At 43.8% G+C, this 27,095-nt stretch overlaps 1 protein-coding gene across 1 annotated transcript; it reads right to left on the bottom strand.

Moving 5' to 3' along the window:
* Positions 1 to 1,687: 1,687 nt before the first annotated feature.
* LOC102437091 (erythroid transcription factor-like) lies at positions 1,688 to 4,104 on the bottom strand. The gene is made up of 5 exons (XM_006090585.1): positions 4,005 to 4,104; positions 3,351 to 3,722; positions 3,142 to 3,251; positions 2,494 to 2,616; positions 1,688 to 2,050 (listed from the first exon to the last, which is right to left on the bottom strand). The coding sequence occupies exons 1-5, from the start codon at positions 4,102 to 4,104 to the stop codon at positions 1,688 to 1,690; spliced, it is 1,068 nt and encodes a 355-aa protein (XP_006090647.1).
* Positions 4,105 to 27,095: the final 22,991 nt, after the last annotated feature.

Raw genomic sequence — 27,095 nt, forward strand, 5'->3', positions numbered from 1 at the left:
GATGGGGATTTCTTTAAAAAAAAAGACACACACACATATTTTTATTGATTTCAAAGAGGAAAGGAGAGGGAGAGAGAGATGGAAACATCAGTGATGAGATTCATGGATCGGCCACCTCCTAATGCACCTCACTGGGGTTCGAGCCTGCAACCTGGGCATGTGCCATGACCAAGAATCCAACCATGTCTTCATGGTTCATGGGTTGATGCTCAACCACTGAGCCACACCGGCCGGACCAGAGTATTTTTTCAGGTGTTCATGAAGGAAAGCACCTGAGCCTTCCAGCTGTTGTTGACCACAGTGAGCACTCAGGAAACGGTGCTGCTTGCGGTTAGGAGCCTCTGGGCAGTGTGGAGGCTACGCCACGGAGCCTGGCTCAGCCCTGTGCCACCAGCTGTGTGGCCTTGGGAGAGCCGCTGTCTGGGTTAGGATGTCACCTGACTCTGTGCATGCTCCAGTGTGAGGGTTTGTTCCATGGAAGAACAGATTCCACTTTAGGGGGAGCAGTTCACCCAGGTGAGTGGGTGTGTTGGGGAGGGAGTTGGCACTGTGGGGAGCTCCCCACCTATGGGGACTAAATATCCCCCCTAGAGGTTATTCTGTTCTCCTAATCTCCCCCTCCTTCTCTTCCATTTCGCACAGGGCTGCAGGCCGAGCTGGGCTGAGAGAGATAAGAGATGAGTGACAGGAGGGCCCATGGACAACCCCACGGTCCCAGACTGGCCTTCTGCCCTTCTTGCTGGCTGCCATTCCAGCCCCACTCTGGCCTCCCATTCCTGTCCTGAACATGTCTTCTGTCCCTTGGAGGTGGGTCCCTAACTTGCACCTATATATATATTGATACCTCCACAAACAAGTGTACAGAGCTGCTCACGCTGTCAGCCACCCAGAGGCACTGTGACAGGGCACAGGATATGCGATGCGCTCACATACACATGCTTGCACACAAGTGCTGCCCTTGCCAGACCCACAAAGACCTCCCGACACGCAGTACTTCAGGTCACACTGCTAGGTCTCCACATACCGTCCTACACAGTCCTTGTTGAGCATCCCAGAAATGTTTATTGAGCAAAGGCTGTGCCCGGTACACATGCTGTCACACCGTCTCAGAACCACCCTGCATGGTGCACAATCACATGAGCACAGCCTCACATGTTGCCTCAGCACACCCCGTGACACACATACCCCCACATCCTCTCATACAGTCACTTGTGCCCCCTTTCTCACAGTTGTCTGGTGTCATGCACACCATCTCTCACAACCTCACCCCCATGGTCACCACCTCACAGAGCAGTCAGCCACCACACACTGTCTCTGCCCATGACGTGTGCATGTACACGCCATATCATACACCCTGGTTGCTCTCACATGCAGTTTCACATACTAATACACTCTTATACTTGCACATCATAACCCACTATCATGAAGGGTCCCACGTGCTGTCTCACACCGCCTCACACCATCACCAGAGAGCCACAGGCACCGTTGCACACCCCACCTACCACGGCTCTTTATTCAGTCCCACTCAGACTCACACCTCCAACTTCAGGACTTTGGTGCTTTATTTTATGAATCGTTGATGGTCCAGACCCAGGGGTGTGGGGGGCCCAGAGGGTTGGGTTGTAGAAACTTCTGGCTCCACGCGGAGAGGGACCCCACCCCTGCTCTGAGGCCATGCTCTGTGTCCTCATGGGCTCAGTGGCGCCTCCACAGTGCTGGTGGGAGGCATGGGGCCTGTGGGGAAGGAGCCTGTGGGCGAACCCAACAGGGGCCCGGGGAAAGGCATGAGGTGGCTGACAGGCCCTGACAGCACCTCGGGGCCGGGGCCTTGGTAGAGATGGGCAGTACCAGGTGGGCCCAGTGTCAAGCCTGAGGCCACTTCCCCACAATTCCCACCATCGCTGCCCCCAGCCACCACCATGAAGCCACCAGCTGGTCCATCAGCTGGTCCTGTGCCTGCCAGACTCGACACTGGCTTCTTTTCTTTCTGTGATGTCCTGGGTTTTCTAGTCTGGATACCATCCTTCCGCATGGTCAGTGGCCGGTTCACCTGATGAAAGAGAGGCCATGAGTGTTCCCCAAACTCAGACTCTTGCCTCTGTGTCTCCACCCTTTCCACCCCACTCCTTAACAGTCGGGAACTGGGTCAAGGACTAGGGGAGCAGACCCCAGCTGTGGCACAGGTAATGCCCTAAGGAATCATGAGCTTGTGAGGCCCTAAGCCAGGGAGCCTCTAACCATAGGACTAGCTGATGGCTGCAGGGGAGGAGTAAGGAGATGAGAAATGGAGGAAAGAGAAGGGAAAGGGAGGGAAAAGAGGCAGGGAAGAGAGAATGGTGCAGAGAAGAGAGGGATGAGGGGGAAAGGAGGGAGGAGAATAACAGGGAGAAGAGAGGAAGGGAGATAGGAAGAATACAGGAAAGGAAAAGAAGAAGGAAGACAGGGCGAGTGAGATGGGGGTGCAGGGGGGAGGCTCTAAGAGGCAGGGCACACCTGGTGTCGCTTGTAATAGAGTCCGCAGGCATTGCACACGGGGTCTCTATTGGCATTCAGCCGCCACACTGCCGTGATGGTTGTCTGGCAGTTGGAGCACTGGGCACCTGCCCGCTTGCTGACCTTTTGGGGGCAGCAAGAATGTGAGGGTCAGTGCACTGGGGGGGGTGGCGGTGGAGGACCCAGGAGGTGAGGGTCAGGGTGCAGGCAGGGCTTCCTGGACAAGGCGTAGACTGAGGGTTCTCTGAGGGGCAAGGACATGGCCTCCTGTCCCGGGGCTTTCCAAATGGCGTGGGGGGCTTCATCAGTGGTTCTCAGAGTTGGCGGACATTGGACTCACTGGGGGAGTCGAAAACAATCCTGATGCCCAGGCAGCGCCCCAGACCAAGTAAATCAACCCATGTAGGGAGGGCCCCTCGGTGATCCCAGTGTGTAGCCAAGGATGTAAACTGCTGTGCAGGGGTGGACGGCGTGCCTGCTTGCAGCCTGAGGGTGGGCTGAGGGTAGACACTCCTGCACAGAGCTGGGTCCCTGAATGGATGGGGCAGGGAGGGGGGATGTGGGTTCTCATAGAGTGTGAGGACAGAGATCCCTGCGCAGAGTGAGAACAGAGTACCTGGGTGAGGGGAGGCCAGCCTGGGGTCTTACCCGGCGCCTTTGGGACTTGTTCTGCCTTTTCATCATCTGACCATCGGCATTGCACAGCCAGCAATGTGGAGTGGCTCTTGCTCTGCAGTACCTATACTCCCTGGCCTCTGCTGTGGTGGAAAGGGGGCAAGAGGGACCAGGCTCAGCCCAGCTTTGCCTTGGACCCTATCCCCCTCCTCAACCTCCCTGTCCCTTTGGGGGAACCTTACCACAGGTGGACAGGGGCAGGGTTCCAGGAAGGTTGGGGGAGGAATTGACCGCTGGACTGGGGGGGCTTCTAGTTGGAGGAATGAAGCTCCTAGGAAAGTCGGGGGGCCCGTAGGCACTGCTGGGGACAGGGATGGAGGAAGGCACTGCAGGTCCCAGTGCCAACAGGTCCGGACTCAGCAGCTGTGTCCTGAAGTTCTCTAGGAAGGTGCTTCTCGAATAGGAATCTTCTGAGGCCTGGGGAGGGGTGTAGTCCCAGGGAGGGCTCACAGTTGTGGGATGGTAGAGCCCTGCGTTGCCATAGGCCCAGGTGGTGTATGGTGAGCCCCTTGGGGTCCCCTCCAGACAGTAGAGGCATGAATTCACCAGGAAGACTGTTTGGGGGGGTATGAGAAGGAAGAAAGAAGGGAACAGAAGGTCTGAAGCCATCCTGCTTTCAGGGTGCAGTGATTCCCAACAGCCCCACCTGGTGGCCAACCTTCCCACCTTCCCATAGGTTGCCAGAGCAGCTGCTGGCCATTGGGTGACTCCTGGGTCTGAGCCCCACTGGCCACTCTGGCAGCTGCAGTCACCTGCAGCCTTTTCCCAATGGGCTTTGAGCATAACTTTGTGGAGCCCCATGGGCCACTCAACTAGGGCCACCCCCACCTACTTACCATATTCAGTCCTAATGAGGCAGTCTGGGGATGTACATTCCCAGGTCTGCACATACACAGGGAACGTGATCCACACAGCCTCGTGAGGGCTTCCAGCCATTTCTAAGATGGCCTCTTTGTTGGGTTCTACACTAGCTAAGGGTCTCCATGGCAACCCCAATAACATGGAACCCTGCCAGAAAAGCCAGTGCAGCAGCTGCCTGCATATGCTCCAACTGGGGCTGGGGATCGAACCTAAACCCAGGTGCATGCCCTTGTCTGGGAATCAAACCCGAGACCCTTCAGTGCACAAGCCCATGCTCTAACCACTGAGAACACCAGCCAGGGCTCATTAAAGGACCCATGAGAGGTTCCTATGGGCCAAGCCTGGAAGTTGTGTAAGTCATTGTGCTCTCTCCATTGATCAGAACTGTCACATGTCCACCTGTCATTGTAAGGGAGGCTGTGAAAGTGAGTAAGTCATGAAGAAAGGGGAACAGGGTTGAAAAGCCTATAGCAGTGCCTGCCACAGGATTCTGTGGACTCCCCAGAGCTACGCTGTATCATGTGGTAGCCACTAGCCACAGTCAGGACAGTGGCTCCTGTACAAGGTGAGGGCAAGGCTTCCAGACCAAGGCTGTCAGAGAGTCACATCAGGGCTTCCTATACAGGGTCAGGAGTGTGTTTCCAGAGGGCAAGTTTAGGGGTTCCTATGAAAGATCAGGTCAGAGATTCCCGAAACGGGTCAAGTTATGGATTTCTGTTGGAAGTCAGGGAAAGGTTTCTGCAGAATCTGGCTATAGGCTCCAGCACTATTATAGGCTAGGCTTCCTGTAGAGGGTCAGGGCTATGGAGCCAGCACAGGGTTAGGACAGCAAGCCCTGTGCAGTGTCTGGGCAGGGGGTCCTGTGCCAGGTGAGGCTGTGGGTGCCTGTATAGAATGAGATCTGGACTTAAAGTTAGGGGGTCAGGACAGGCACCCCACCACAGGTTCAGGAAAGGATTTTCCATGTAAGTTCAAGATTGAAGTTCACATTGAGAGTTGGATCACACGTTCCTGTGGACTCTGAGGGGTAGGGTGTGAGGTAGGGATTGTTGTGCAGAGTGACGTCAGAGGTCATTGTCAACAATGTAAGCAAGGCTCCTGAACTCAATCGGGGTTCCCGAAGAGTTTACAGATGGGGATTTCTTTCTTTAAAATATATTTTTATTGATTTCAGAGAGAAAGGAAGAGGGAGAGATAGAAATATCAATGATGAGAGAGAATCATGGATCGGCTGCCTCCCGCATGCCCCACACTGAGGATGGAGCCCACAACCCGGGCATATGCCCTGACTGGGAAATGAACTGTGACCTCCTGGTTCATATGTCAATGCTCAACCACTGAGCCACGCCGGCCAGGCAGTACTATACTATTAACCAAAATTCTGACTTTATTCAGATTTTACTTGTTCTCCCACTACTGGCCTTTTGCTTTTCCAGAATCCAATCCAAGATTCTCATCATCTTTAGTTGCTATCTTCTTAGTCTCCTTCAATCAGTAGCTGAGAGACTCTCTCCTATGCTGACTTTGAAGACTAAGCTGGCCTAAGAAGGGGCCCTGTGGTAAGCAATTGAGGGTGTCACCTGGACAACAGAATCAAGAAACCAAAGCCCCCAGTCCAACAGCTGTAAAGAACTGAATGGCATCAACCGCCATTGGAAGTGGGAAGTAGATCCTCAGATGAGACTACAGCCCTAGTTGACATGTTGATTTCAGTCTTGTGAGACCTTGGAGCAGGGAATGTAGTTAAGCCATTCCTGGGGCATCTTAGCTACAGAACAATGTGATCAAATCAATGGGCTCTGTTTTAAACCACTGAGTTTATGGCAATTTGCTTTACAGCAATAGAAACAAATACAGCAATAGACCTTTCCTTTTTAAATCTAGTATGAGTTTCCCCAAGTCATGATACGCCCACTAAACTTTACAGTAACTGTTTCTACAGAAAACCTGTTCTACACACGATCAACTATCCTATATTTCAGTCTGTGTGGCAGTCCCAGAGCGTGCAAGAGAAGGAGTGCATGTATTTAAGACTCTAATAGATAATCCAATGATTTATCTCTCCCCTGAATCTGAGCCCTGCTATTAATTTGTAGGCAATATCTGCTCTTGTGTTTGTTGCTTCCTCCTTTGGTTGGCCGTCTTCTTACTTATTCAGTAATTTATACCTTTGTCTCATTATTCTTTCTGAGAGAAATCTTATTTAAGCATCTGCCTTCAAAATGAATGAATAATAATTCAGCCAAGTGAAGAAGGGGAAACCATATTTTAAGAACAAGTTCAGGGTGTACAAAATTCCTGTTGTGAGAAAACACAAGTTGTGAATGAAGGCAAAAGTGGTGCACAATAAAGCTGGGTAAGTCAGATGAAGACATACCTACATACAGAATCTTCACAGAGCACATTGAAGATTTAACCTAAGAAAAATAAGAATGCTGAAGGGCTTTAGGTGTACAAGGGAAGTAGCATCAAAACATCCTTTCAAAAAGATGAGTCTGGTCAAAGTGAAGCAGCGTATACAGAACAGTTAGGAGGTGACCGAAGAAGCCATCTACTGAGAGCTTATAATAGCCTGGTTTCATGTAAGAGCAATGAAAATGCAGAAGACATTAAACAAAGGATCCTAAAGTTATTGCTCACCATTCATTGTTTCTTAGATATTTCATTTCCATCATTCTGGAAACTTTTCTGATTTAATTTTAAAATGGAAGGAAAGTTTTCATATGTTGCATCTTCCATATCACCCTCCTGGTTCTTCTCCTTTGAGTTACTAAGTCTCCTTAACTGACCCATCAACCACATGTACACTCCTTTCAGCAAGTGTAGAAGTATTTTTCAGAACCTTTGCATGTAAGGTTGTCGGAGCCTGTCAGGCCATAGTGGCTTTGCAGATCAATGAGGTAAGAAGTTTATTAATGTTTAACCACTGGTAAAACAACTGGACTGTTTGGTGCTGAGGAGTCCATGATTTCAGTTTTCTTCACATGTGAGTTTTGAGTAGCTGTCATTTTTTACCCCATTGGGAGGGGGGCAGTTTATAGCAGCAGTCCCCCTCAGGGGTGATGACACCCATGGGGTCAGCAGAGTGTCTCGGGGACATGGTAGTGAGCAGGAAGAAAGGGTTAATCCCCACAGATTTAGAGGATCCCTGCACTCTGATGTTTGACCTCTCACAGATCCTTGGACTCAGGGCTTCTTACTCCAGGCTACCTTAGGGAGAATCGTCTCTTCCCTGCTGGAGAGTGAAATGCTGCAAAGAAGGTGACTTCTCCTCTTAGTCTGGTTTTCTGAAAGGGCATCTGGGAAGCCTGAAGATACCGGATGTATCTTCAGAGTTCTACAATGAAATATGGTTATATTTACACCACCTTCCTAACCCCTCCCACCCCAAAGACACACACTTGAATAAGCTTTAACTTATGGGTAGATTCATTCCAGCAGGAACTTGAGGGAGAAGCAAAAAACATGTGTTCAGATTGCCATCTTCCCAGAATTCCTATACTAGGTGGTTAAAATTTTATATATATATAATATATATTATATATATATTATATAAATATATAGAAATTATATATATATATAATTTTGCATTTCATCTACACTAAAATCTCATTGAAGGCAGAAACATTACATATTTTTATGTCACATTTTATAATGTGTATAGTGTGATTCAACTCTAGTAGATATTCCTTAAAGGCAGTGATGGTATTCCAAACATGATTCATAATTGGTAAGTGGGTGAACCAAGCAAAAGTACAGACCTTGGAACTAACAACTAAGAAATATGGTCACAATAGCACCAGAAATTGATTTTTTCTCAAGCGGTTTGCCAATTTTGTATTGATTAGTTGTTGTCCTTAAAAATCAAGAGACTATTGATCTGTATCAAGTACTTAAAAGATTCTCAAGAAATACATGTGGATTTTGATTAATTACAAAATAGAATAAGACCATGGTAGAATGGTCCATGCAATTTTCATTGTTTACATTTCTAAAATAACTATGTATATCTTTCTTCCTTATTAAGTGATATCACAGATTTAATGAAACGTTTCTGATTCCCAAATCACTCCTATGGCTTTGTGAAATGTTTTTAAATAGTTTCATGGTAAACCATCTCAGGAGATGCTTAACCCGCCTTAGGGTCCTAAGTGTCCTAGTTCCTTAGTTGATCAAAAGAAACTCTTAGCCCTGACTGATTTGGCTCAGTGGATAGAGCGTCGTCCTGCGGACTAAAGGGTCCCAGGTTCGATTCCGGTCAAGGGCATGTACCTTGGTTGTGGGCACATCCCCAGTAGGGGGTGTGCAGGAGGCAGCTGATCGATGTTTCTCTCTCATCGATGTTTCTAGCTCTCTATCCCTCTCCCTTCCTCTCTGTAAAAAATCAATAAAATATATTTTAAAAAAAGAAACTCTTAAAGATGTATTGTTAAAAGTATAAAGTGCTTAAGCCCATATTTCTCTTCTGCTATTAATGTAATTGGCTCCCATGTTAGGCAAAAACACTTTGAGAACATAAGAAAACTAAAGACAGTCTCTTCAATACATTGTGTTGAGAAAACTGGACAGGTATATGTGAAGAAATGAAACTAGACCACCAACTTACATCATATACAAGAACAAACTCAATATGAATAAAATATTTAAATATAAGTAATGAAACCATAAAAATCCTAGAAGAAAACATAGGCAGCAAAATCTCAGACATCTCTTGTAGCAATATTTTTTGCTAATATGTCTCCAAGGGCAAGGGAAACTCAGGAAAAGATAAACAAATAGGACTACGTCAAGCTAAAAAGTTTCTGCACAGCAAAAGAAACCATCAACAAAATGAGAGGGAAACCCACTGTATGGGAGAACATACTTGTCAATGAGACATTTGGTAAGGGGTAGGGAAATGGGGGAAGTCTGCAATAACATCAACATTAAAATTTTTTAATAAAAAACTTAAAAGTAAAAAATAATAATAATTTCCAAAACTATATATAAAGAACTTATTCAACTCAACACCAGCAAGCAAACAAAGCAATTAAAAAATGGGCTAAGGACCCAAATAAGACAACTTCTCCAAAGAGGACATATAGATCCTCTTTGTGGTACATTTACACAAGAGACATATGAAAAAATGCTCAAGGGCACTAATCATCAGAGAGATGCAAATTAAAACCACAAGGAGATACCACCTCACACCTGTCAGAATGGCTATCATCCATAAATCAACAAACAATGAGTACTGGTGAGGATGTGGAGAAAAGGGAACCCTAGGACACTGCTGGTGGGAATGCAGACTGGTGCAACCACTGTGGAAAAAAAATATGGAGATTCTTAAAAAATTAAAAATGGGACTGCCTTTTTACCCAGTGATCCCACTTCTGGAAATATATCCTAATAATTCTGAAACACCAATCAGAAAGAATCTATGCACCACTATGCTCATAGCAGCTTTATTTACAATAGCTGAGCTCATTAGTAGATGAGAGGAAAAAAGCTGTGGTACATTTACACAATGGAATACTATGCGGTTGTAAAAAAGAAGGAACTCTTAAGTTTTGCAATAGCTTGGAGGGACCTAGAGATTATTGTGCTAAGTGAAATAAGCCAATCAGAGAAAGGCAAATACCATATGATCTCATTTATATGTGGAACCTAATGAACAAAATACACTGATGAACAAAATAGAAACAGAGGCGTAGATACTTGGTACAGATTGACAGCTTTCAGAGCGGAGTGGGAGAGGGAACTGGATGAAAGAAGGTGAAGGGATTAGCTAAAGAACATATAGGCCTAACCCATAGACACAGACAATAGTGTGGTGATGGCCAGGAGAAAGGGGTATGGCGAGGGCTGGGTGGAAGTGGGTAAAGGGGGGGAGGTAATGAAAACATCTGTAATAGTGTCAACACTAAAAACAAAGTAAAAAAAAAAGAAAAAGAAAATTGAACACTGCCTCTCTTTGGATATGAAAATAAGGAATGAGGACACTACATAAAGTCAGAAAGGAGTGGTTGAAATAAAGATGAAATTAGGTATATTTTCAAGACCAATTGACTCACTACCACTATTGCTAAAAGTATCCTGTATAATAAAAGGCTAATATGCAAATTGCTCCCTTAACTGGGAGTTCGACTGGGATTCAAACCAGGGGCCGGGGTCAGCCAGCCAACCACCCACAGCCCCTCCCCCCAGTTGGCCCAGCCCGATCTGCCCCCACCCATGCACAAATTCTTGCACTGGGCCTGTAGTATAGAATATCACTAAGTGTTAAGTCAGGAAAATTATCAAATGGCCTAACCAAGCTTTTTGGGGAAGGGTCAAAGGTCTATAATATTGAGTAATTGAACAGAAAGAGTCTACTTTTTCTTCTAGTAATAAAATGGAGGTTTTTTTCTTTCCTAGATTTGAATGATACTAAAGAGGTTCAGGTATCCCTGAGAGCCTTGGACTTAAGATTATTATGTGGAGATGAGAACTAGAGGTTTCAACCTGAGGTTTGACATAATTGGTTTCTGTCTACAGGACCCCATATTATTTATCCCAATATGATTCCAAAATTCTCTGCTTCCTTGTAAAGTAGATGTTCCTGAAGATTACCTCCCGCCTACCAAACTGAGCCTTTATTAGCTGAAATGTTTGTAAGAGTTGTTCCTTCCATTTTAGCTCAGCTGGATTCAGGAAGGGAATGGGGGTGGACTTAAGGGAATCAGGACTGTATCTCATTGATATGTGCTTTAGAAAATGTGCGTTTTTTGTGGTTCCCACTTGTCTTGATTCTAAAGTTCTGCCACTATACTGGACACCAGTACTCTGCTTAGAATCATGTAAGAGAGACCCTTAATCTGGAACTCTAATTTTAGAATCCCATTCTGGCCCTCCCTAAACTGTACCCTACTGCACAAGGTGAGGCATGCATGGGGCTAAGGGATCTAAAAATCCCAATTTGAACCAGGATTTCCAGACTTTTATAAAAGTATATTTGTCAAGATAAGAGGATAAAACATATTTTATTTCAATTGTTGCTAACTTAATTTATAAAATTTATATTTTTAGATAAATAGCATGTGGGCCTCTATTTGTATTACTGACCTGGGTGCAGAAATGGTAGGAGCAGGCCTGCTTGGCACTACTCTTTTTTGGGGCAAGAAAAGACTCCACCTGACCAATTCCTAGACCAGTTCCAGTGGTATTACTCTCCCACATCAGAACAAGCCTTTCAACTGGAGTTTGGTTCTCGCTCTCACACTGGTTCACTGAAGGGCATATTACTTGGCCTATTACTTCCTCTGAGTCTCAGTTTTCTCATCTACAAATCCAGGAAGTTGGACAAGTTCTTTCAGCTCTTCCACCAGTAAGAATGGCAAAGAGTAGATAGCTATCTTGTGCTTTTCAGGGCTTAGTAGGGTCTTTAAATCATTTTCAACCAAGGATTCTGTAGGTAGAGTGTGTCTTCAATACACATTTGTGTTGAGATTATGCAATGGAGTTGCACTAGGTTTCACCAACTGTGCATGTGAAAAAGCATTTGATAACATTGATAACTTCAGTTTCACAGGGGCCACGGATGCAGTGTGGAGGGCCAAGGGGAAAGGCATTCTCCAGCAGATCTTAACATGATAGCCCAGAGTGGAGAAACCTAAAAACTAGTATTAAGAAACCTCATGGGTGCCCATAAATTGGGTGAAATTTTGAGGAGGATGGAGCCCCTGTGAGTGACAGACAACACTAGTAGTAGTGCCAGGACACCATCTCCTGAAACCTTCAAGGCTATCGTCCTGCAGAATGAGCTGCAGCCATGGTGTTTGCCACGCTGACAGAGGAGGAATGCCCCCTGGTCCTTCTCTTCATTTTATTTCCTAATTTGTTGCCTGGTACACGAAATTTGTGCGGGGGGCGGAGAGGGGGGGCTCAGCCCAGCCTGAACCCTCTCCAATCGGGGACCCCTTGGGATCGGGCCTAAACTGGCAGTTGGACATCCCTCTCACAATCTGCGACCGCTGGCTCCTAACTACTCACCTGCCTGCGGCCTGATCTCCCTAATTGCTCTCCCCTGCCAGCCTGGTCGCCCCTAACTGCTCTCCCCTGCTGGCCTGATCACCCCTAACCGCCTCTGCCTCAGCCCTGCCACCATGGCTTTGTCCGAAAGGACATCTGGAAAGTCATCCGGAAGTTGTTCGGTCTAATTAGCATATTACCCTTTTATTAGTATAGATTTGCCCCTGGAACAAATAGCAGAGGGGAGCGTGCTTCCTTGCCTCACACAGTCTCATAGGAAAGCAGGCTTTCTCTTGAAAAGATTCAGACACAAATCCAAGGACCAGAAGACAGAACCTGGCAATGGCTTCAATGTCTCTTTCCAGGTGCTGATTATCCTCTGGTCTCTTCCCCACATAAATATCAATCAGGCAGATGCCCACAGGTAACTTCCCCACTAACCTAGCAGATATACTATATATGTGAACACAACTGAGACACAACAAATCAGTGAATGAATGATATAACTCAGTAATATTGGGCTGAGTTTCTACTCATGTTAGAAATTCATTCAGATACACATTGTTTACAGACATTAGCTGTATATTTTAAGCTGCAGTGAATGGTTCTTGCATCTTTGGCAATAGACAGAGCTAGTCATTAATATTCACTGAGCACTTGTGAAGTGCCAAGAACCAGAAAACACATTTATATGCATTATCTTATTTATTCCTTTAGGTCAGGGGCTAGTGAACTTTTTCTGTAAATGGCCAGATAGCTGTTTTCAGCTTTGTGAGCCATAACATCTCTGTCACACTCTGAAAGCCAAAGTGTAAACAAATGGATTTGGCTGTGTTCCAGTAAAACTTTATTTATAAAAATAGGTTGCAGTGCCGAAACCGGTTTGGCTCAGTGGATAGAGCGTCGACCTGCGGACTGAAAGGTCCCAGGTTCGATTCCGGTCAAGGGCATGTACCTGGGTTGCGGGCACATCTCCAGTAGGAGATGTGCAGGAGGCAGCCGATCGATGTTTCTAACTATCTCTCTTCCTTCCTCTCTGTAAAAAATCAATAAAATGTATTTTTTTAAAAAATAGGTTGCAGGCCGAATTGGGCCTATAAGCCATCATTTGCTGACCTCTGCGCTCCTGAATTCATGACATCAGTACTGCTTGCATCTTCATTTAACAGACAAGGAGACTGGAGCCTGAAGGGCTAAACAGTTCACCCAAGACCACAGATACTGCGGAAAGGACCTAGGATGAATCTAAGCAGTCTGATTCCAGAGCTCACGCCCTACAGGACTGAGGCATTTCTGGTATTTGGCAGTAAGTCAGAGACTAAATTTAAGTGGAAAACTTAAGATCTGGGACCTGCCTGTGAAGCTGCATTGCACGTGAGCTTAATGCTTCCTTCCTTATTCATCATCATTGTCAACACAACGTGATATATACTGATCACCTATTAAAGAAAATAAAGCTAGTAATAAAATAAAAGGTCACACTCTCACTTTGAAATACCAGGAAAGGGCAGTGTATGTTCTGGCAACCCTTAATTAAAGAATTGCAGTATTCATGACTTCTTAATTGTTCTAATGATATGATCGCACTTATTACTCATTAACTTCCTTTCTATCATGGTCCCTCAAGACAGCTTCTCCTTTCATGAGAAGGCATGAGTCAGTAATAATAATAATGAGGATAATGATGATGATGATAATTCCATTAACAAAAACACATTTATATAGCACTACTCTAAGCCTTTGGCTCTCCTAAACACTTTGAATATATTAATTCACTTAATCTTCACAGCAACCATTTTACAGATGAAGCATCAAAGACCTAAGTGTTAAGTAGCTTGGCCAAGGGTAAAATACCAGTAAGTGGCAGAACTGGAATTTGAATCCAGGCCGTCTGAATCCAGAGCTCCTGGTCCTAATTACTATGCCTGGCAGCCTTTCCAGGAGCATTTTAAAATATAGTAAAAACTAAAAGTTTTCATTTTTGTAGGTCACCTCTGCGTAGATTGCATGTAAATTGCATTTCCTGATTTATTATGCAACAGTTCCAGACATTCATCCTTATTAGAGAAGTTCTATCATCCCTTGAGTGTGAAGGCATAGGGAAGCCCCCTTCACCAGTCTCTTGACATTGGTAATCTGTGCAGGTGCCAGCGTTCACTCTTTTAACAATTTTAAAAAGTGATTATTTGAGTGTGGGGAAGCACGGGACTTGGTTGGAAGGTCTGTAAGGAGGATTCTCAGAAAGGTTGGGGGCCTCTGGGGGACCTTGCCGAAGGCGGCAGCCCCTGCCTTGACTTTTCCAAACAAGTCTGAGCCCCCCTGTGTTTACTTAGACACGTCCTTGCTTAAAGGATGCATGTGCTTTCTCAAGGATGCTTACCCTGCTGAGAGTACCTAATAGTTCATTTTAGTTCAAGCTGTTGTGACAATAAAAGCCTAAGGAGGCAGGCAATCGAGGCTATTTGCTCCTAAAGCAAAACAGCCCCTTAGCCTCTCTTTCACAGAAATGTGTGTCAGAGTGATCTATTCATCCATCGCTCAGGGTCTGCTGGTCAGCCCCGGCATTTGAGTGTGAGTGTGTATGTGTGTGTATAGAGTACGGGGCACCTCAAGAATGCCCAGGGACATGGATGGGGTGGATATTAACATTTTGATATAGACGCATTTTATTTTCTCACCTTAATAGGTTTCTCTGAAAATTTTACTCCCTTCAGAATTATAGCAGACTAGAGGCCTGTTGCATGAAGAGATTTGTGCAATAGGCCTTCCTTCCCCTGGCTGCCGGCACCGGTTTTCCTCTGGCACCCGGGACCCAGGCCTTCGCTCCGGCCGCAAGGGAGAAGCCAAACCTCTTTAGTCTTCAGTCTTCACTCTACACCTGCATATGCAAATTAACCACCACCTTTGTTGGGTTAATTTGCATACTCATCCTGATTGGCTGGTGGGCATAGCAGAGTGACACCAAATTGCATGTTTCTCTTTTATTAGTGTAGCTAGTGTTACGGGACTAATAATATCTCCTTGGAATTTACCATTTTTGTACATGCAGTCCAACTTCTTACTGCTAGCACCTATGCCTCTTTGCCTGAGACCTCTCTGTGGCCTCCAAAGCCCTCTCTGCCCACAAGTAGGTGAACGTGCCAGGCATCTAAACAATAACAGGTGAGAGTTGGTGTATAAATCCCCCAGCACCATCACTTTTCAGGCAGAATAATTCTGAGGCGCATGTGCTACACTGGCTATCAGAACTCCTCAGAAGATTGAGCCCCAGTTGTCCACAGTGGAGACTGGCTTGATAATTGTATCAGTCAGGATTCCACCAAAAGAAAAAAGAACAGCCCAGTATGATAGATACCATGGCCTAGCAAGTCTGAAATCTATAGAGCAGGCCTTCAGGATGAGCAAGCTGGAACTCTCAGGCAGGAGCTGGTGCTACTTGCACTTTAAGAGTCCAGGTGTTGCCCTGACCGGTTTGGCTCAGTGGATAGGGCGTCGGCCTGCAGACTCAAGAGTCCCAGGTTCAATTCCGGTCCAGGGCATGTACCTTGTTTGCAGGCACATCCCCAGTGGGGGTTGTGCAGGAGGCAGCTGATCAATGTTTCTCTCTCATCGATGTTTCTAGCTCTCTATCCCTCTCCCTTCCTCTCTGTAAAAAATCAATAAGATATATATATAATTTTTTTAAAGCGTCCAGGTGTCCCCTCATTTTGGAAGACTTGCCTCACCACCCCACTCCTCTCAGCTCTATCACATCTGCTTTGTACCCTATGTGAAAGCACCTGTATTACAATTATCTGTCTTCTGCTTGAGATCAACCACTGCTATTTCTTGGTGTCTAACTTCTGGTTCAGTATCTGACACAACATGGTCAACAAATGTTTGAAAAGAACTGCACGAACCCAGGCAGTCCCTTTAATTACATCCTTCTGTGCTTCCTTTGAACTCAGAGAACTAGAATATATTTGTATGTTGAGTGTCATCATTTCATGGAGTGACTATTAGTCCCCATGCACACCTTTTAGGTCACACTTTTCTTCTGTGTATCGACATTACTAGAGAAACATTTTTAACGGGAAGGAAATTTTCCATATGTTGCCATCTTCCATATCACCCTCCTGGTTCCACTCCCAAGAATAGCCAACACATTTATTTATTGTATGTGTAGATTAGCAAGGTAGCTTTCATGAGTAACAGTGCCATTCATCTGTGAGAAATGGGAAGATAAAGATGCTGAGTGGTTGCTAACTCATCACACTATCTACTGGCAGACTTTCAGTTGAACCCGGAAACTTTCAAGGCATTGCCTGCTCTTTTAGGGAATTGCCTATCTTTGCTCTTTTAGGGAATTGCTTATCTTTAGGGACCTACCTGCCCTTTTCCTGCTCCTACCAAGCATCGGTTTTCCAGGAGCGAGATCCACTTCCGCCTTACCCTTAGGCTTACCTTATCCCAGGCTTTGGGATCTAACCTCATGTGTGCTGTGTACATGTGAGGAGAGGAGACGGGATGGAGATCCACCCTACTACAAATCATAAATCTTTTTTTTAAAAAATGGTTTTTGAGAGGGGGGGGAAGGGAGAGGGATAGAGAGATAGAGACATCGATGAGAGAGAAACATCATTGATCGGCTGCCTCCTGCAAGCCCCACACTGGGGGTCGAGCCACCAACCCGGGCATGTGCTCTGACCAGGAATCGAACCTGTGACCTCTTGGTTCATGGGTTGATGCTCAACCACTGAGCAATACCAGCTGGGCACAGTCATAAATCTTAATGTTCAAGTAATGACAGGGGAAAGCTGGCCATTTTTAACGGTAATAAAATGTCACTGTTCATTGTTCCAGCAGAGCTAATAACAATAAGAGCAGCAGCTACTGTTCATCAAGCACAATTTGCCAGCACTGCACTGAGATGTTTACATACATGACAGCAGCTAATCTTAACAATCAGCCTGTGTGGTAGATTAAGTGTACCCCATTTTACAGTCAAGAAAGCTGTGGTCATATAGATTGTAAATTTGGGTAAATTTAAGGAATTTTCATTCAATTCTTAGAAACTCTGATTGAAAAAAGACTTTGAGTCTGGCTCTGATCTTTTGCTTTAATTCTGAGTCTGCCTTGATTTAAAAAAAAAAAAACACCACCACAAAACAAAACTCAAAGACACAGACAACACTGTAGTGATTACCAGAGGGAAAGGTTGGGGGGGGGCAGGTGGAGGGAGGCAGAACAGGGTAAAAGGGGTATAAATGGTGATGTAAAGAGACTTGACTTTGGGTGGTGAACACAGGCTACAATATACAGATGATGTATTGTAGAATTGTACACTTGAAACCTATACGATTTTATTAACCAATGTTACCCCAATACATTCAATAAAAGTTTTTAAAATGTTGGTGAAGATAATGTCTCTAACTTTAATTGGTGGAAGCCCTACTAAGTGCTTTGTGCTATGTGTTTAACTAACCAAGTGATGGTGCCAAGATTCAAACTCAAGGCAATCTGCACCAGAGCCTGGGGTCTTCCCACTGCAGAGTAGACCCCTGTTCCCCCAAGGATGAGGTTCAGCTTTGCTTTCTGCATTGTCTTAGTAATTGTGACCTTACCCAGAGACTCCAGCCGTGTGACTGAGGGAGGGCTTCCTTCCCAAACCCTACTGCCTCTTCTGATTCTGAGTTTCAGCACCTTATGGCCCAGATCTGCAATAGCAGATCTTCTCACATCATTGGCTGCCTGTCTGCTGAGCATCCATTGCTACATCTTTGCCCCAAGCCATTGGCTCCACTACCTCCTATCATCTGACCTCATGCTAGGCTTTCATGTCTGCTTGGTCTCCCCTGTCATGTACATCTGACTTGTCAAAAAGCAACTGACATACCACTAGTGGGGGGGGGATCTCATTTTTCAGGTCAAAGCCTCAGCTTCTCTGGCCTAGGCCCAGCTTTCGATGTCTGAGAGCCCATTCTGAAGAAGAAAAGCAGACTTGGTCTCTATGATCCATTCATTAATAAATAGCAAATCAAGAAATGAAGACTTCCCCTACCTGATGAAAGAAATAGACTTACAAGTCCAGGAAGCACAGAGAACCCCAAACAAAAGGAATCCAAAGAGGACCACACCAAGACACATCATAATTCAAATGCCAAGAGCAAAAGACAATGAGAGAATCTTAAAAGCAGCAAGAGAAAGACAGTCAGTTACCTACAAGGGAGTACCCATACGACTGTCAGCTGATTTCTCAACAGAAACTTTGCAGGCCAGAAGGGAGTGGCAAGAAATATTCAAAGTGATGAATACCAAGAACCTACAACCAAGATTACTTTATCCAGCAAAGCTATCATTCAGAATTGAAGGTCAGATAAAGAGCTTCACAGATAAGGAAAAGCTAAAGGAGTTCATCACCACTAAACCAGTATTATACGAAATGCTGAACGGTATCCTTTAAGAAGAGGAAGAAGAAAAAGGTAAAGATACAAATTGTGAACAACAAACATGCATCTATCAACAAGTGAATCTAAGAATCAAGTGAATAAATAATCTGATGTACAGAATGAACTGGTGATTATAATGAATCAGGGACATAGAAAGGGAATGGACTGACTATTCTTGGGGGGGAAAGGGGTGTGGGGGATGCGGGAAGAGACTGGACAATAATTGTGCACCTATGGATGAGGACAGTGGGTGGCGAGTGAGGGCGGAGGGTGGAGTGGGAACTGGGTGGAGGGGAGTTATGGGGGGAAAAAGAGGAACAAATGTAATAATCTGAACAATAAAGATTTAATAATAAAAAAGGAGAAAAAAAAGAAAGCTTAAAAAAAATAAATTTTAAAAAAATGAAGACTTTCTTCAAGATCTGACTCAAATACCACTTTGGAAGTGACTGAACTACCAAAATGCTTTATGCTTACCTCTCTTAGGTAGACAACAATTTCTGTCACATTCAGACTATATCTCTCCATTCAGACTATACAAGGTAAGGCAAAAGCAGGTTTACAGTTATGAGTACATGAAACACAGAGGTTGTCTTCTTATATTATTATTTTTTATTATATTATTTTCCATAAGAACAACTATAAACCTACTTTTGCCCCACACTGTATGCCCTGTTAGGGCAAGAACGAGGTAAATGCATATTTCTTTTATTTATTTATTTATTTATTTATTTTTTGCTAAAAGTATTACAAAGGGTATTACATATGTGTCCTTCCCCCGCCCCCCGCCCTTGACAATCCCCTGGCCTCCCTTACCCCCCAGTGTCTTATGTCCATTGGTTATGCTTATATGCATGCATACAAGTCCTTCGGTTGATCTCTTACCCCCCTCCCTCCTGCCCCCCAACCCTCCCTGGCCTTCCCGCTGCAGTTTGACAATCAGTTTGAGGCAGCTCTGCCTCTGTATCTATTACACGATGGAATACTATGCTGCTGTAAAAAAGAAGGTACTCTTACCATTTGCAACAGCATGGATGGAACTGGAGAGCATTATGCTAAGTGAAATAAGCCAGTCAATGAAGGAAAAATACCACATGATCTCACTCATTCATGGATAATAAAGACCATTACAAACTTTTGAACAATAAATTCATATTTCTAATGCTCAAGGAAATAGCAAGTGGGGGAAACTAATGTCTTGAAATGTAATTTCCTCAATGACTCAAATAATCTTCATTAACGTTCCTAATTCACAAATACTTTGAAATTTTCAAGGGAAAACACTGTCATATATAAACATTATTAATAATAAAAACCAGGTAATATTTTAAATACACTAAAAGAACTTAACACTTTTAACTATAAAAGAATGATATGAAATGATTAATATTTTGCCTAAGATTTGTAAACTCAAACACAGTCATGAACTACAGTTTATTAAAAGCATTTATTCTATATTGAAAATTCTCACTCACGATTTAGTATCAGCAGTGAATGAATACAGAAATCCAAGTGAAATTTAGTCAGCCTCTACACAGAGTAATTGAGTCCACAATGGTCAAGGAGAAATTCACTGATATGTATTGATTTGTTTTACCTGAGTAATTTATTTGGGACCAAAAAAATTCTACCATTATATCCATGAAATTAATCAAACATAGTTGCCTGCCACACATTGACAAAACTGTCAGTTTCTAGTTGATTACAAATAAAAAATGCCCTCCCTGCTACCATCCCCATAAGTCGGCTTATCTTCTGACCATAATCACCTGAAGTCTTTGTAATTTAAAGGCCTAATTTTCTGCCCTCGTTTTCATAAAGACTTTTATAGCATCACAATACACTCCAGTGGGTCAGTAATGTATCATACCCTTGGTACATGCAAAGATTACTTCATTAATTAGAAAGAAACACTATTAAAGAGGCTATGTGTTTTCCATAATCTGTTCACAGAAAATGCACACAGGTGGGCGTTTAAAATTATTTGGGTGTACATAAAATGATAGCCAATTTACATGTACAGAGCTTGAAAAGACAAACAATATTGTAAGGTTTTAAAGAAAGCAGCAGGTCTTTCCTATCCTTCACAAGCTGAATACTCCTCTTAGGACACAATCACTTCCAACTACTCTGACACTTTCTACTTCGGCAAACCCGTTAGAACATCCCGACAGCTACTTCTTGTGCTGCTGTTTTTCCTGTTTCCAATACTAGCGGTTACTTTTCTGTTAGTTTTCAAGAGTAGATCAAAGAAAGGGACAGACCATTTCAGGTTGATGGGTGGCTGTTTTTTTGTTTTGTTTTTTAAATATATTTTATTGATTTTTTACAGAGAGGAAGGGAGAGAGATAGAGAGCTAGAAACATCGATGAGAGAGAAACATCGATCAGCTGCCTCCTGCACACCCCCGACTGGGGATGTGCCCGCAACCCAGGTACATGCCCTTGACCGGAATCGAACCTGGGACCTTTCAGTCCGCAGGCCGATACTCTATCCACTGAGCCAAACTGGTCAGGGCAATAGGTGGCTGTTATAACAAGCAAGGGAACTTCCCAGGGGATCTCCCCACCCACTGGGAGAGTCCGCAGACTCTTAAAAGTTTACATAGAGGCCTTAACTGGGTTCAGTCACATTTACCATCCAGACAGTCTCAACAGCACTCTGTCCTCTCAAGGCTCTGTCCCGGGAACAGCTCCCACTGTGGAAGCCATAGGCTGAGCATACATTCCAAGCAGAGGGGAGGGGTTAAGCGGCCTCTGCTTGGGTCCACCATGAGTTCAACTAGTGATTCATTCTCTGAATGACCTCCTCCAAACTTTCTACTGTAAAAGATGAGGATTCAGCACCCTTAGACACTCCTCCACCTCAACTTTTTTTAAAAAATATATTTTATTGATTTTTCACAGAGAGGAAGGGAGAGGGATAGAGAGTTAGAAACATTGATGAGAGAGAAACATTGATCAGCTGCCTCCTGCACACCCCTGACTGGGGATGTGCCTGCAACCAAGGTACATGCCCTTGGCCGGAATCGAACCTGGGACCCTTCAGTCCGCAGGCTGATGCTCTATCCACTGAGCCAAACCGGTTAGGGCTGGAGTTCTTAATGTAAGGGATATTGATACCCATCCCCAAATGATAATAATAATAATAATAGGAAGAAGAAGCAGCAGCAAGCAAACCCACTCCCTTACATATTATGGTGAAGAATAAACTAAGGAATGGCTTAATGACAGAACTAAATAGAGAGATAAAATCATTCAAGATGATTTTCTCAAACTGGCTTATTATACCCTACTAATAGGAGGTTTCCAGCCCAAATAAGACATGTTGTTGTCATGTAAGAAAATGAAAAAGCAAAAGGCTCTGCAAATCATGGATTGTCTTTTAACCTGATGGGCAATCTTTCATTTGTTTATTTCCCATTTTCTATTTAACTGCTGCCTCTCTGCTAGTACTGCCCTTAGGGGTCCCAGGTGACTTCCTCCCAGCTGATAACAATAGTGTGTTTGGAGGGCTCTCGGGAACATTGGCCTTTGAGAGTTCTCCTACTTTCTGGAATTGTATGGTTCTGGATAGTTTCTCTCTGCTCTCCATTCTACAGTGGGGCCTTGTCTTATGAGTGTCCCGACTAATGAGGTTTTCGAGATATGAGCCGTCTCTCGGCCGATTTGTTGCTTTGAGTTGCGAGCTAAAATTGGGGATACGAGCCAGCTTCAGATACCCCACCGCTAGTTGGCACAGCGAACGTCACAGTGAACGCCACAACATCAGCCCAGCATCATGTGTCTCACTCGTTCACTTTTTGTTTTGACATACGAGTAATTTGAGTTACGAGCTCCGTCACAGAACGAATTGAACTCGTAAGTCAAGGCCCCACTGTATATCTATTTTCTTTTTAATCTTACCACTCACTTGTTTCCTTCGTTGTCACTGCCCACAAAGTCTCCAACCCTTTTCAGTTCACTTCTAGAAGCAACTCTTAACTGTAAGTGTCCACTTTGCTAAGGTTTCTTTCCCAATTTTTGACAATGTTGCAGAAAGGCTGGTAAAAGCCAATTTCAATTCTCCCTGACCCATCAAAATGTTTCAATCCCATTAAGCCATGATACCAGAGCTTTATATGAAGGTTGGGGGAAGGCAATCTTCTAGTGTAGTGGTCGGCAAACTGCGGCTCGGCAAACTGCGGCTCGCGAGCCACAGGCGGCTCTTTGGCCCCTTGAGTGTGGCTCTTCCACAAAATACCGACTTCTGCGCATGGGCCACGAAGTATCAATCGCACTGTACGGCACTGTACATGGGCGCCCACACGCGGTATTTTGTGGAAGAGCAGCACTCAGGGGGCCAAGAGCTGCCTGTGGCTCGCGAGCCGCGGTTTGCCGACCACGGTTAGTGGATAAATGAGGTGCTGTGAGACTCCTCCAGCTTTCCCCGCTTCAGTACTGAGGCACTCACCCCCCAGCTGCTGGCAGCATTGGAAGCTGGAAGCTCTGTGCTCAGACAACCTCTCAGGGTTGGGCCCCATCTACTGGGGCTGCGTCCATCAAGTGACTTTCCTCACATCCTGCAGGTGCTGATCGCAAAGGCGCTCCCCGATAAATGCCCAGCAGGCTAATATCCATCTTAGAGTTTATGTTCAGTCTCTGAGCCAAACAGATGCATGCTAATGTATTTGCTGCAAAAGCAAAGTGGGCCCATCAAAAACCCCATTCTTCCAGGGCGGGAGAGTTAACGGATTGGGCATGAAAGGCCAGTTAAAAACATCGCTAAAACAATTGCCTCTGGGAGCAGAATGTGGTTATACACAACTTCTATTTATGGCCTCCCAGCTCGGTGGCCTTGTCCAATTTCTATTCAGTATAACTACATCTCCTTTCCCCAGATATACAATGGCAATGACCGTACTACCTTGCGAACATAAGGCGCTGGTTCTCAAACTTTAGCCCGCATCAAAATCACACAGAGGGCTTGTTAACACACAGAAAGCTGGCTCTCACCCTAAAGTCTCTGAGTCAATAGGTCTGAGGTAGGGCCTTACAATTAGCATTTCTATCAAGTTCCCAAGTGATGCTGATGTGGCGAAGGACCACACTTTGCAATCCGCTGCCAGAAGGATTTGTTAAGATAAAATGAGAGAACAGGGACAATATGCTGAGCTTGGGACAGAGTAAGTGCTCAAAACTCTTAGTTGTTTTGTTGTTATGAGAAGAGCTATACTTTTCCACTCACAAACTTTGAACTGAACCTCTATGTCTAAGACAGTTTTATAAATCGAGAAAAGCAGAGAGGAGCAATCATATCCAAGGAGCATATGTTGCAAACATATTGCATGAGCCATACTGAACCAGAGGTGGCCAATCATAAAACATATCCCAAGAATGTTGAGATACGACAAGTTAGGGAACATTCTCTCTCAATGGTGTAAACATAACACCAAACACCAACTGCATCTCTAAGCTCCAGGCCTTGTGTGGTGCCATCAACACCTCTACCTACACTTGACCTTCTTTTCTAATTTCCAACCTATCACAGCAGGACTTATGGAGGGGAGATCAGATTACTTTTGGCTCAATTGCTTTATCTGATTGAGAAAGCCAAGCTTAATGAAACAAGATATTCTACTGGTTAGATTTTTTTCAATCATAATAAATGCTATTTTTATCCATGGTGAGTGGAATCATTTCATTCATACAATTAAAGACATGCCAGCTCAGAGGCCCCCTCCCACAACTCTACCAAGAAGGTGATTCCATGAAGCCAATGCCCAAGGTAATGAACAATATCTATTCACTGGGGCCACATCAGGAAAGAGTAACTTGAAAAAGCAGAAATTATTTAGCAAGGATTTTAGGTTCTTTTCTACGACATTTCTCTGCAGCTCTAATAAAACAAGACTTAGATTCAAATCCAGCCAACATTTTCTGAGCATCTAAAATGTGTCAGGCCTTGTGCTATGTGCTTGTACAAATGTATCTTTTTAATCCCCACAAGAATAAACAATCTATTATATATTAAGTTGACATAGGCTTAATATTATAACAGAATGGAGTAAAATCTGCAAAAAACATATATATCCATGTATCTCTTATTTTAGTGAGTGATTTGATATTTATTTTACAGAAAGATTTTTTTCAATGTCAGAATCTGCACACTGACTTGCATTTTGTTGTTTTAGTATAGCTCAGCAGCTTGCAAACTCTTGTGTACATAATAATTATTATAAAGGATTGTACACTCAGAACCAGATTACCATCTCTTATAGTTGATTTGAGAGTCTTTCAAGGGTATTTTTTATTATAGAGGATTTTTATTTTAAAGGCTGATTTTCAAAACTCATTCCTTTTTTAAAATTTTTCTTTATTGTTGAAAGTATCAGCAAGTATCAGAGGTGTCCCCTTTTTACATAATATAAGACTTTTACAAACATTTTAAGCCAAAAATTACTGGCTATCTGAAACCTAAGCATTTCAATATGATGTCTGCTTCTCTTTCATATTGTAATGGACCTCAATAAGGAATAAAGACTGGGAGGGCACTTGGTCCTAAAGCTGAAGGATTGCCCTAAAAATGATACACACTTTATTCAAACTTGAGGAAAATCTTCAGGATTAGAGTGGGGTTATTCTCATCAATGTTTTCAACAAATATTTATTTGGCATTGACTAGATGGCAGGTACTGCTCTAGGTGCTAAGGATACAGTAGCAAGTAATGACAAATTGATCTCAGGAAGTTTACATTTTAGAATCTGAAGAGACAGACAAATAACAGATATACTGTATATGCAATGTGTCATGTATTTCATGATGTGAAGTAGTTTAAAGGGATGGAAAGTTACAGTGGAGGATGTTATTTCATTTAACACTATCAGAGAAGTAGGAGAACCAAGAGAATGATGTCCCGGAAACAAAGTGAAAAATATTTTTAAAAGGAGAGAGTGATCAGCCAGCTGCGTTATATGCAGAAACAGATCCAAAAAAAATAAAAGCTGAGAAATGACCATTGTGCTTGGCAACATGAAGATCACTAAAGGCTCTGTGAACTGAGAAAGTTTGGGAAAATCTGTCCTAATTCCCAATCAGCACAGCACTTAGCAAATAACATATGTTAGGTAAATGACTCAACTACTGATTTTAGATCATTTCTCTTACTTGTAAGCATTTATTCAGCATATATTCTCTGTGCCAGCCATTGCTCTAAATACTTTATATGCATTATGTCATTAATCCTTCCAACAGCCCTGTGAATTAATATTGTTATCACCATTCGAAAGACTGGGAAACTGAGATATGCGGTGATAAAATAACTTTTGCAAGGCCACACAACTGAAAAGTTGTGGAGCTGAATTCCAAAGCCCATTCTATTAACCACCATATTCTACATACAAACTCGCAAAAGATTTTCAAAATAACAAGTGGTGAAGTTGATTGAACATAATGGCATCACAGTCACTTTATTATAAAATATATAGAGTGACACTTTGAGAGTTAAATAGATGAATTCATTATAGGACACTTCTTCAACAACTATTATTGAGTGTCTGCTGTGTGCAAAATGCTATGAGGGATACAAAGATGAATAAGAAAGAGCTCTGAAACTGACAATTTTGAAACGAAGATAAAGTCATGTTCACACAGTTACATATTTTCAAGATATTTTGCTATTCTGATCTCAGTATGTCACCGAACCTTTTCTCTTATATCTACATTTTTTTCAGAGAAGCTCCTAAGAATTTCACTTTGTCCATTCCATTAGCTTCTTCATATGAGGATTGAAATTTTGTCTGGCTGTACCAGCAATTGAACTTGCCCTAACTAGATTTCAGCAGCTTTGGACAACTAAAAGAGGATCTCCTATTCCCTCTTTCCTCTTCTTCCTAATTTAAGAGGGGTTACTAGTTTATAAATTAACAGCACATATGAAGTTTGTTTAGCAGCAGTTAGGATAGGGCATATTGAAAGAAAAAGAGTCACCATGCACAGGTGATTCCTGAAGCAACCAGCATTGGAATCACTGGAGGCTTTTTGAAACAGGAAGTATGGGACTCTACTACTGACCCCCTAAATCGGATTCTTCTGGAATCTGCCCTTCACACGAGTTTCACACTCCCTAAAATTAAACTAGGCCAAACCCATTCTATTTGTACAAAAATTCAGATACATTAATAGTCTGCAACTAGTTAAGCTGAAACTGTGGGCTACAAGTATTACACTGTTCAGGCAGGTAAGAGAGCTGCTACCTAGTTAGAATTCTAATGCTGACTTTGTGTATAAAGTTGTTTAACAAGACACTTAACCAGTCTGAGTCTGAGATTTCATTTGAGTTAAATAGACTGATCTCTTGTTTTGTAATCTTAAAGTTCTATGATTGTGTTTAACGGAGCACAGCCACAAAATAATTTAAGAGACTATTATTGGATCCTGAAAAAAAAGGTATATATAATGTATCGATATATATAAAAGAGTAATATGCAAATCGACCGAATGGCGGATCAACCAGAATGACCGCCCGACCAGTCGCTATGAGGCGCACTGACCACCTCTTGGTCCCTCCCTCCGGCTGGCAGGCTCCGATCGCCCAATGGCGAATGGGGAACTGGGGGTGGGTGGCAGCAGGGGGCGGGGCCAACTGCTGCAGCAGGTGAAGATGGTCCT

This window comes from Myotis lucifugus, unplaced genomic scaffold (assembly GCF_000147115.1).
Source record: "Myotis lucifugus unplaced genomic scaffold, Myoluc2.0 scaffold_76, whole genome shotgun sequence".
Classification (NCBI taxonomy): Eukaryota; Metazoa; Chordata; class Mammalia; order Chiroptera; family Vespertilionidae; genus Myotis; species Myotis lucifugus.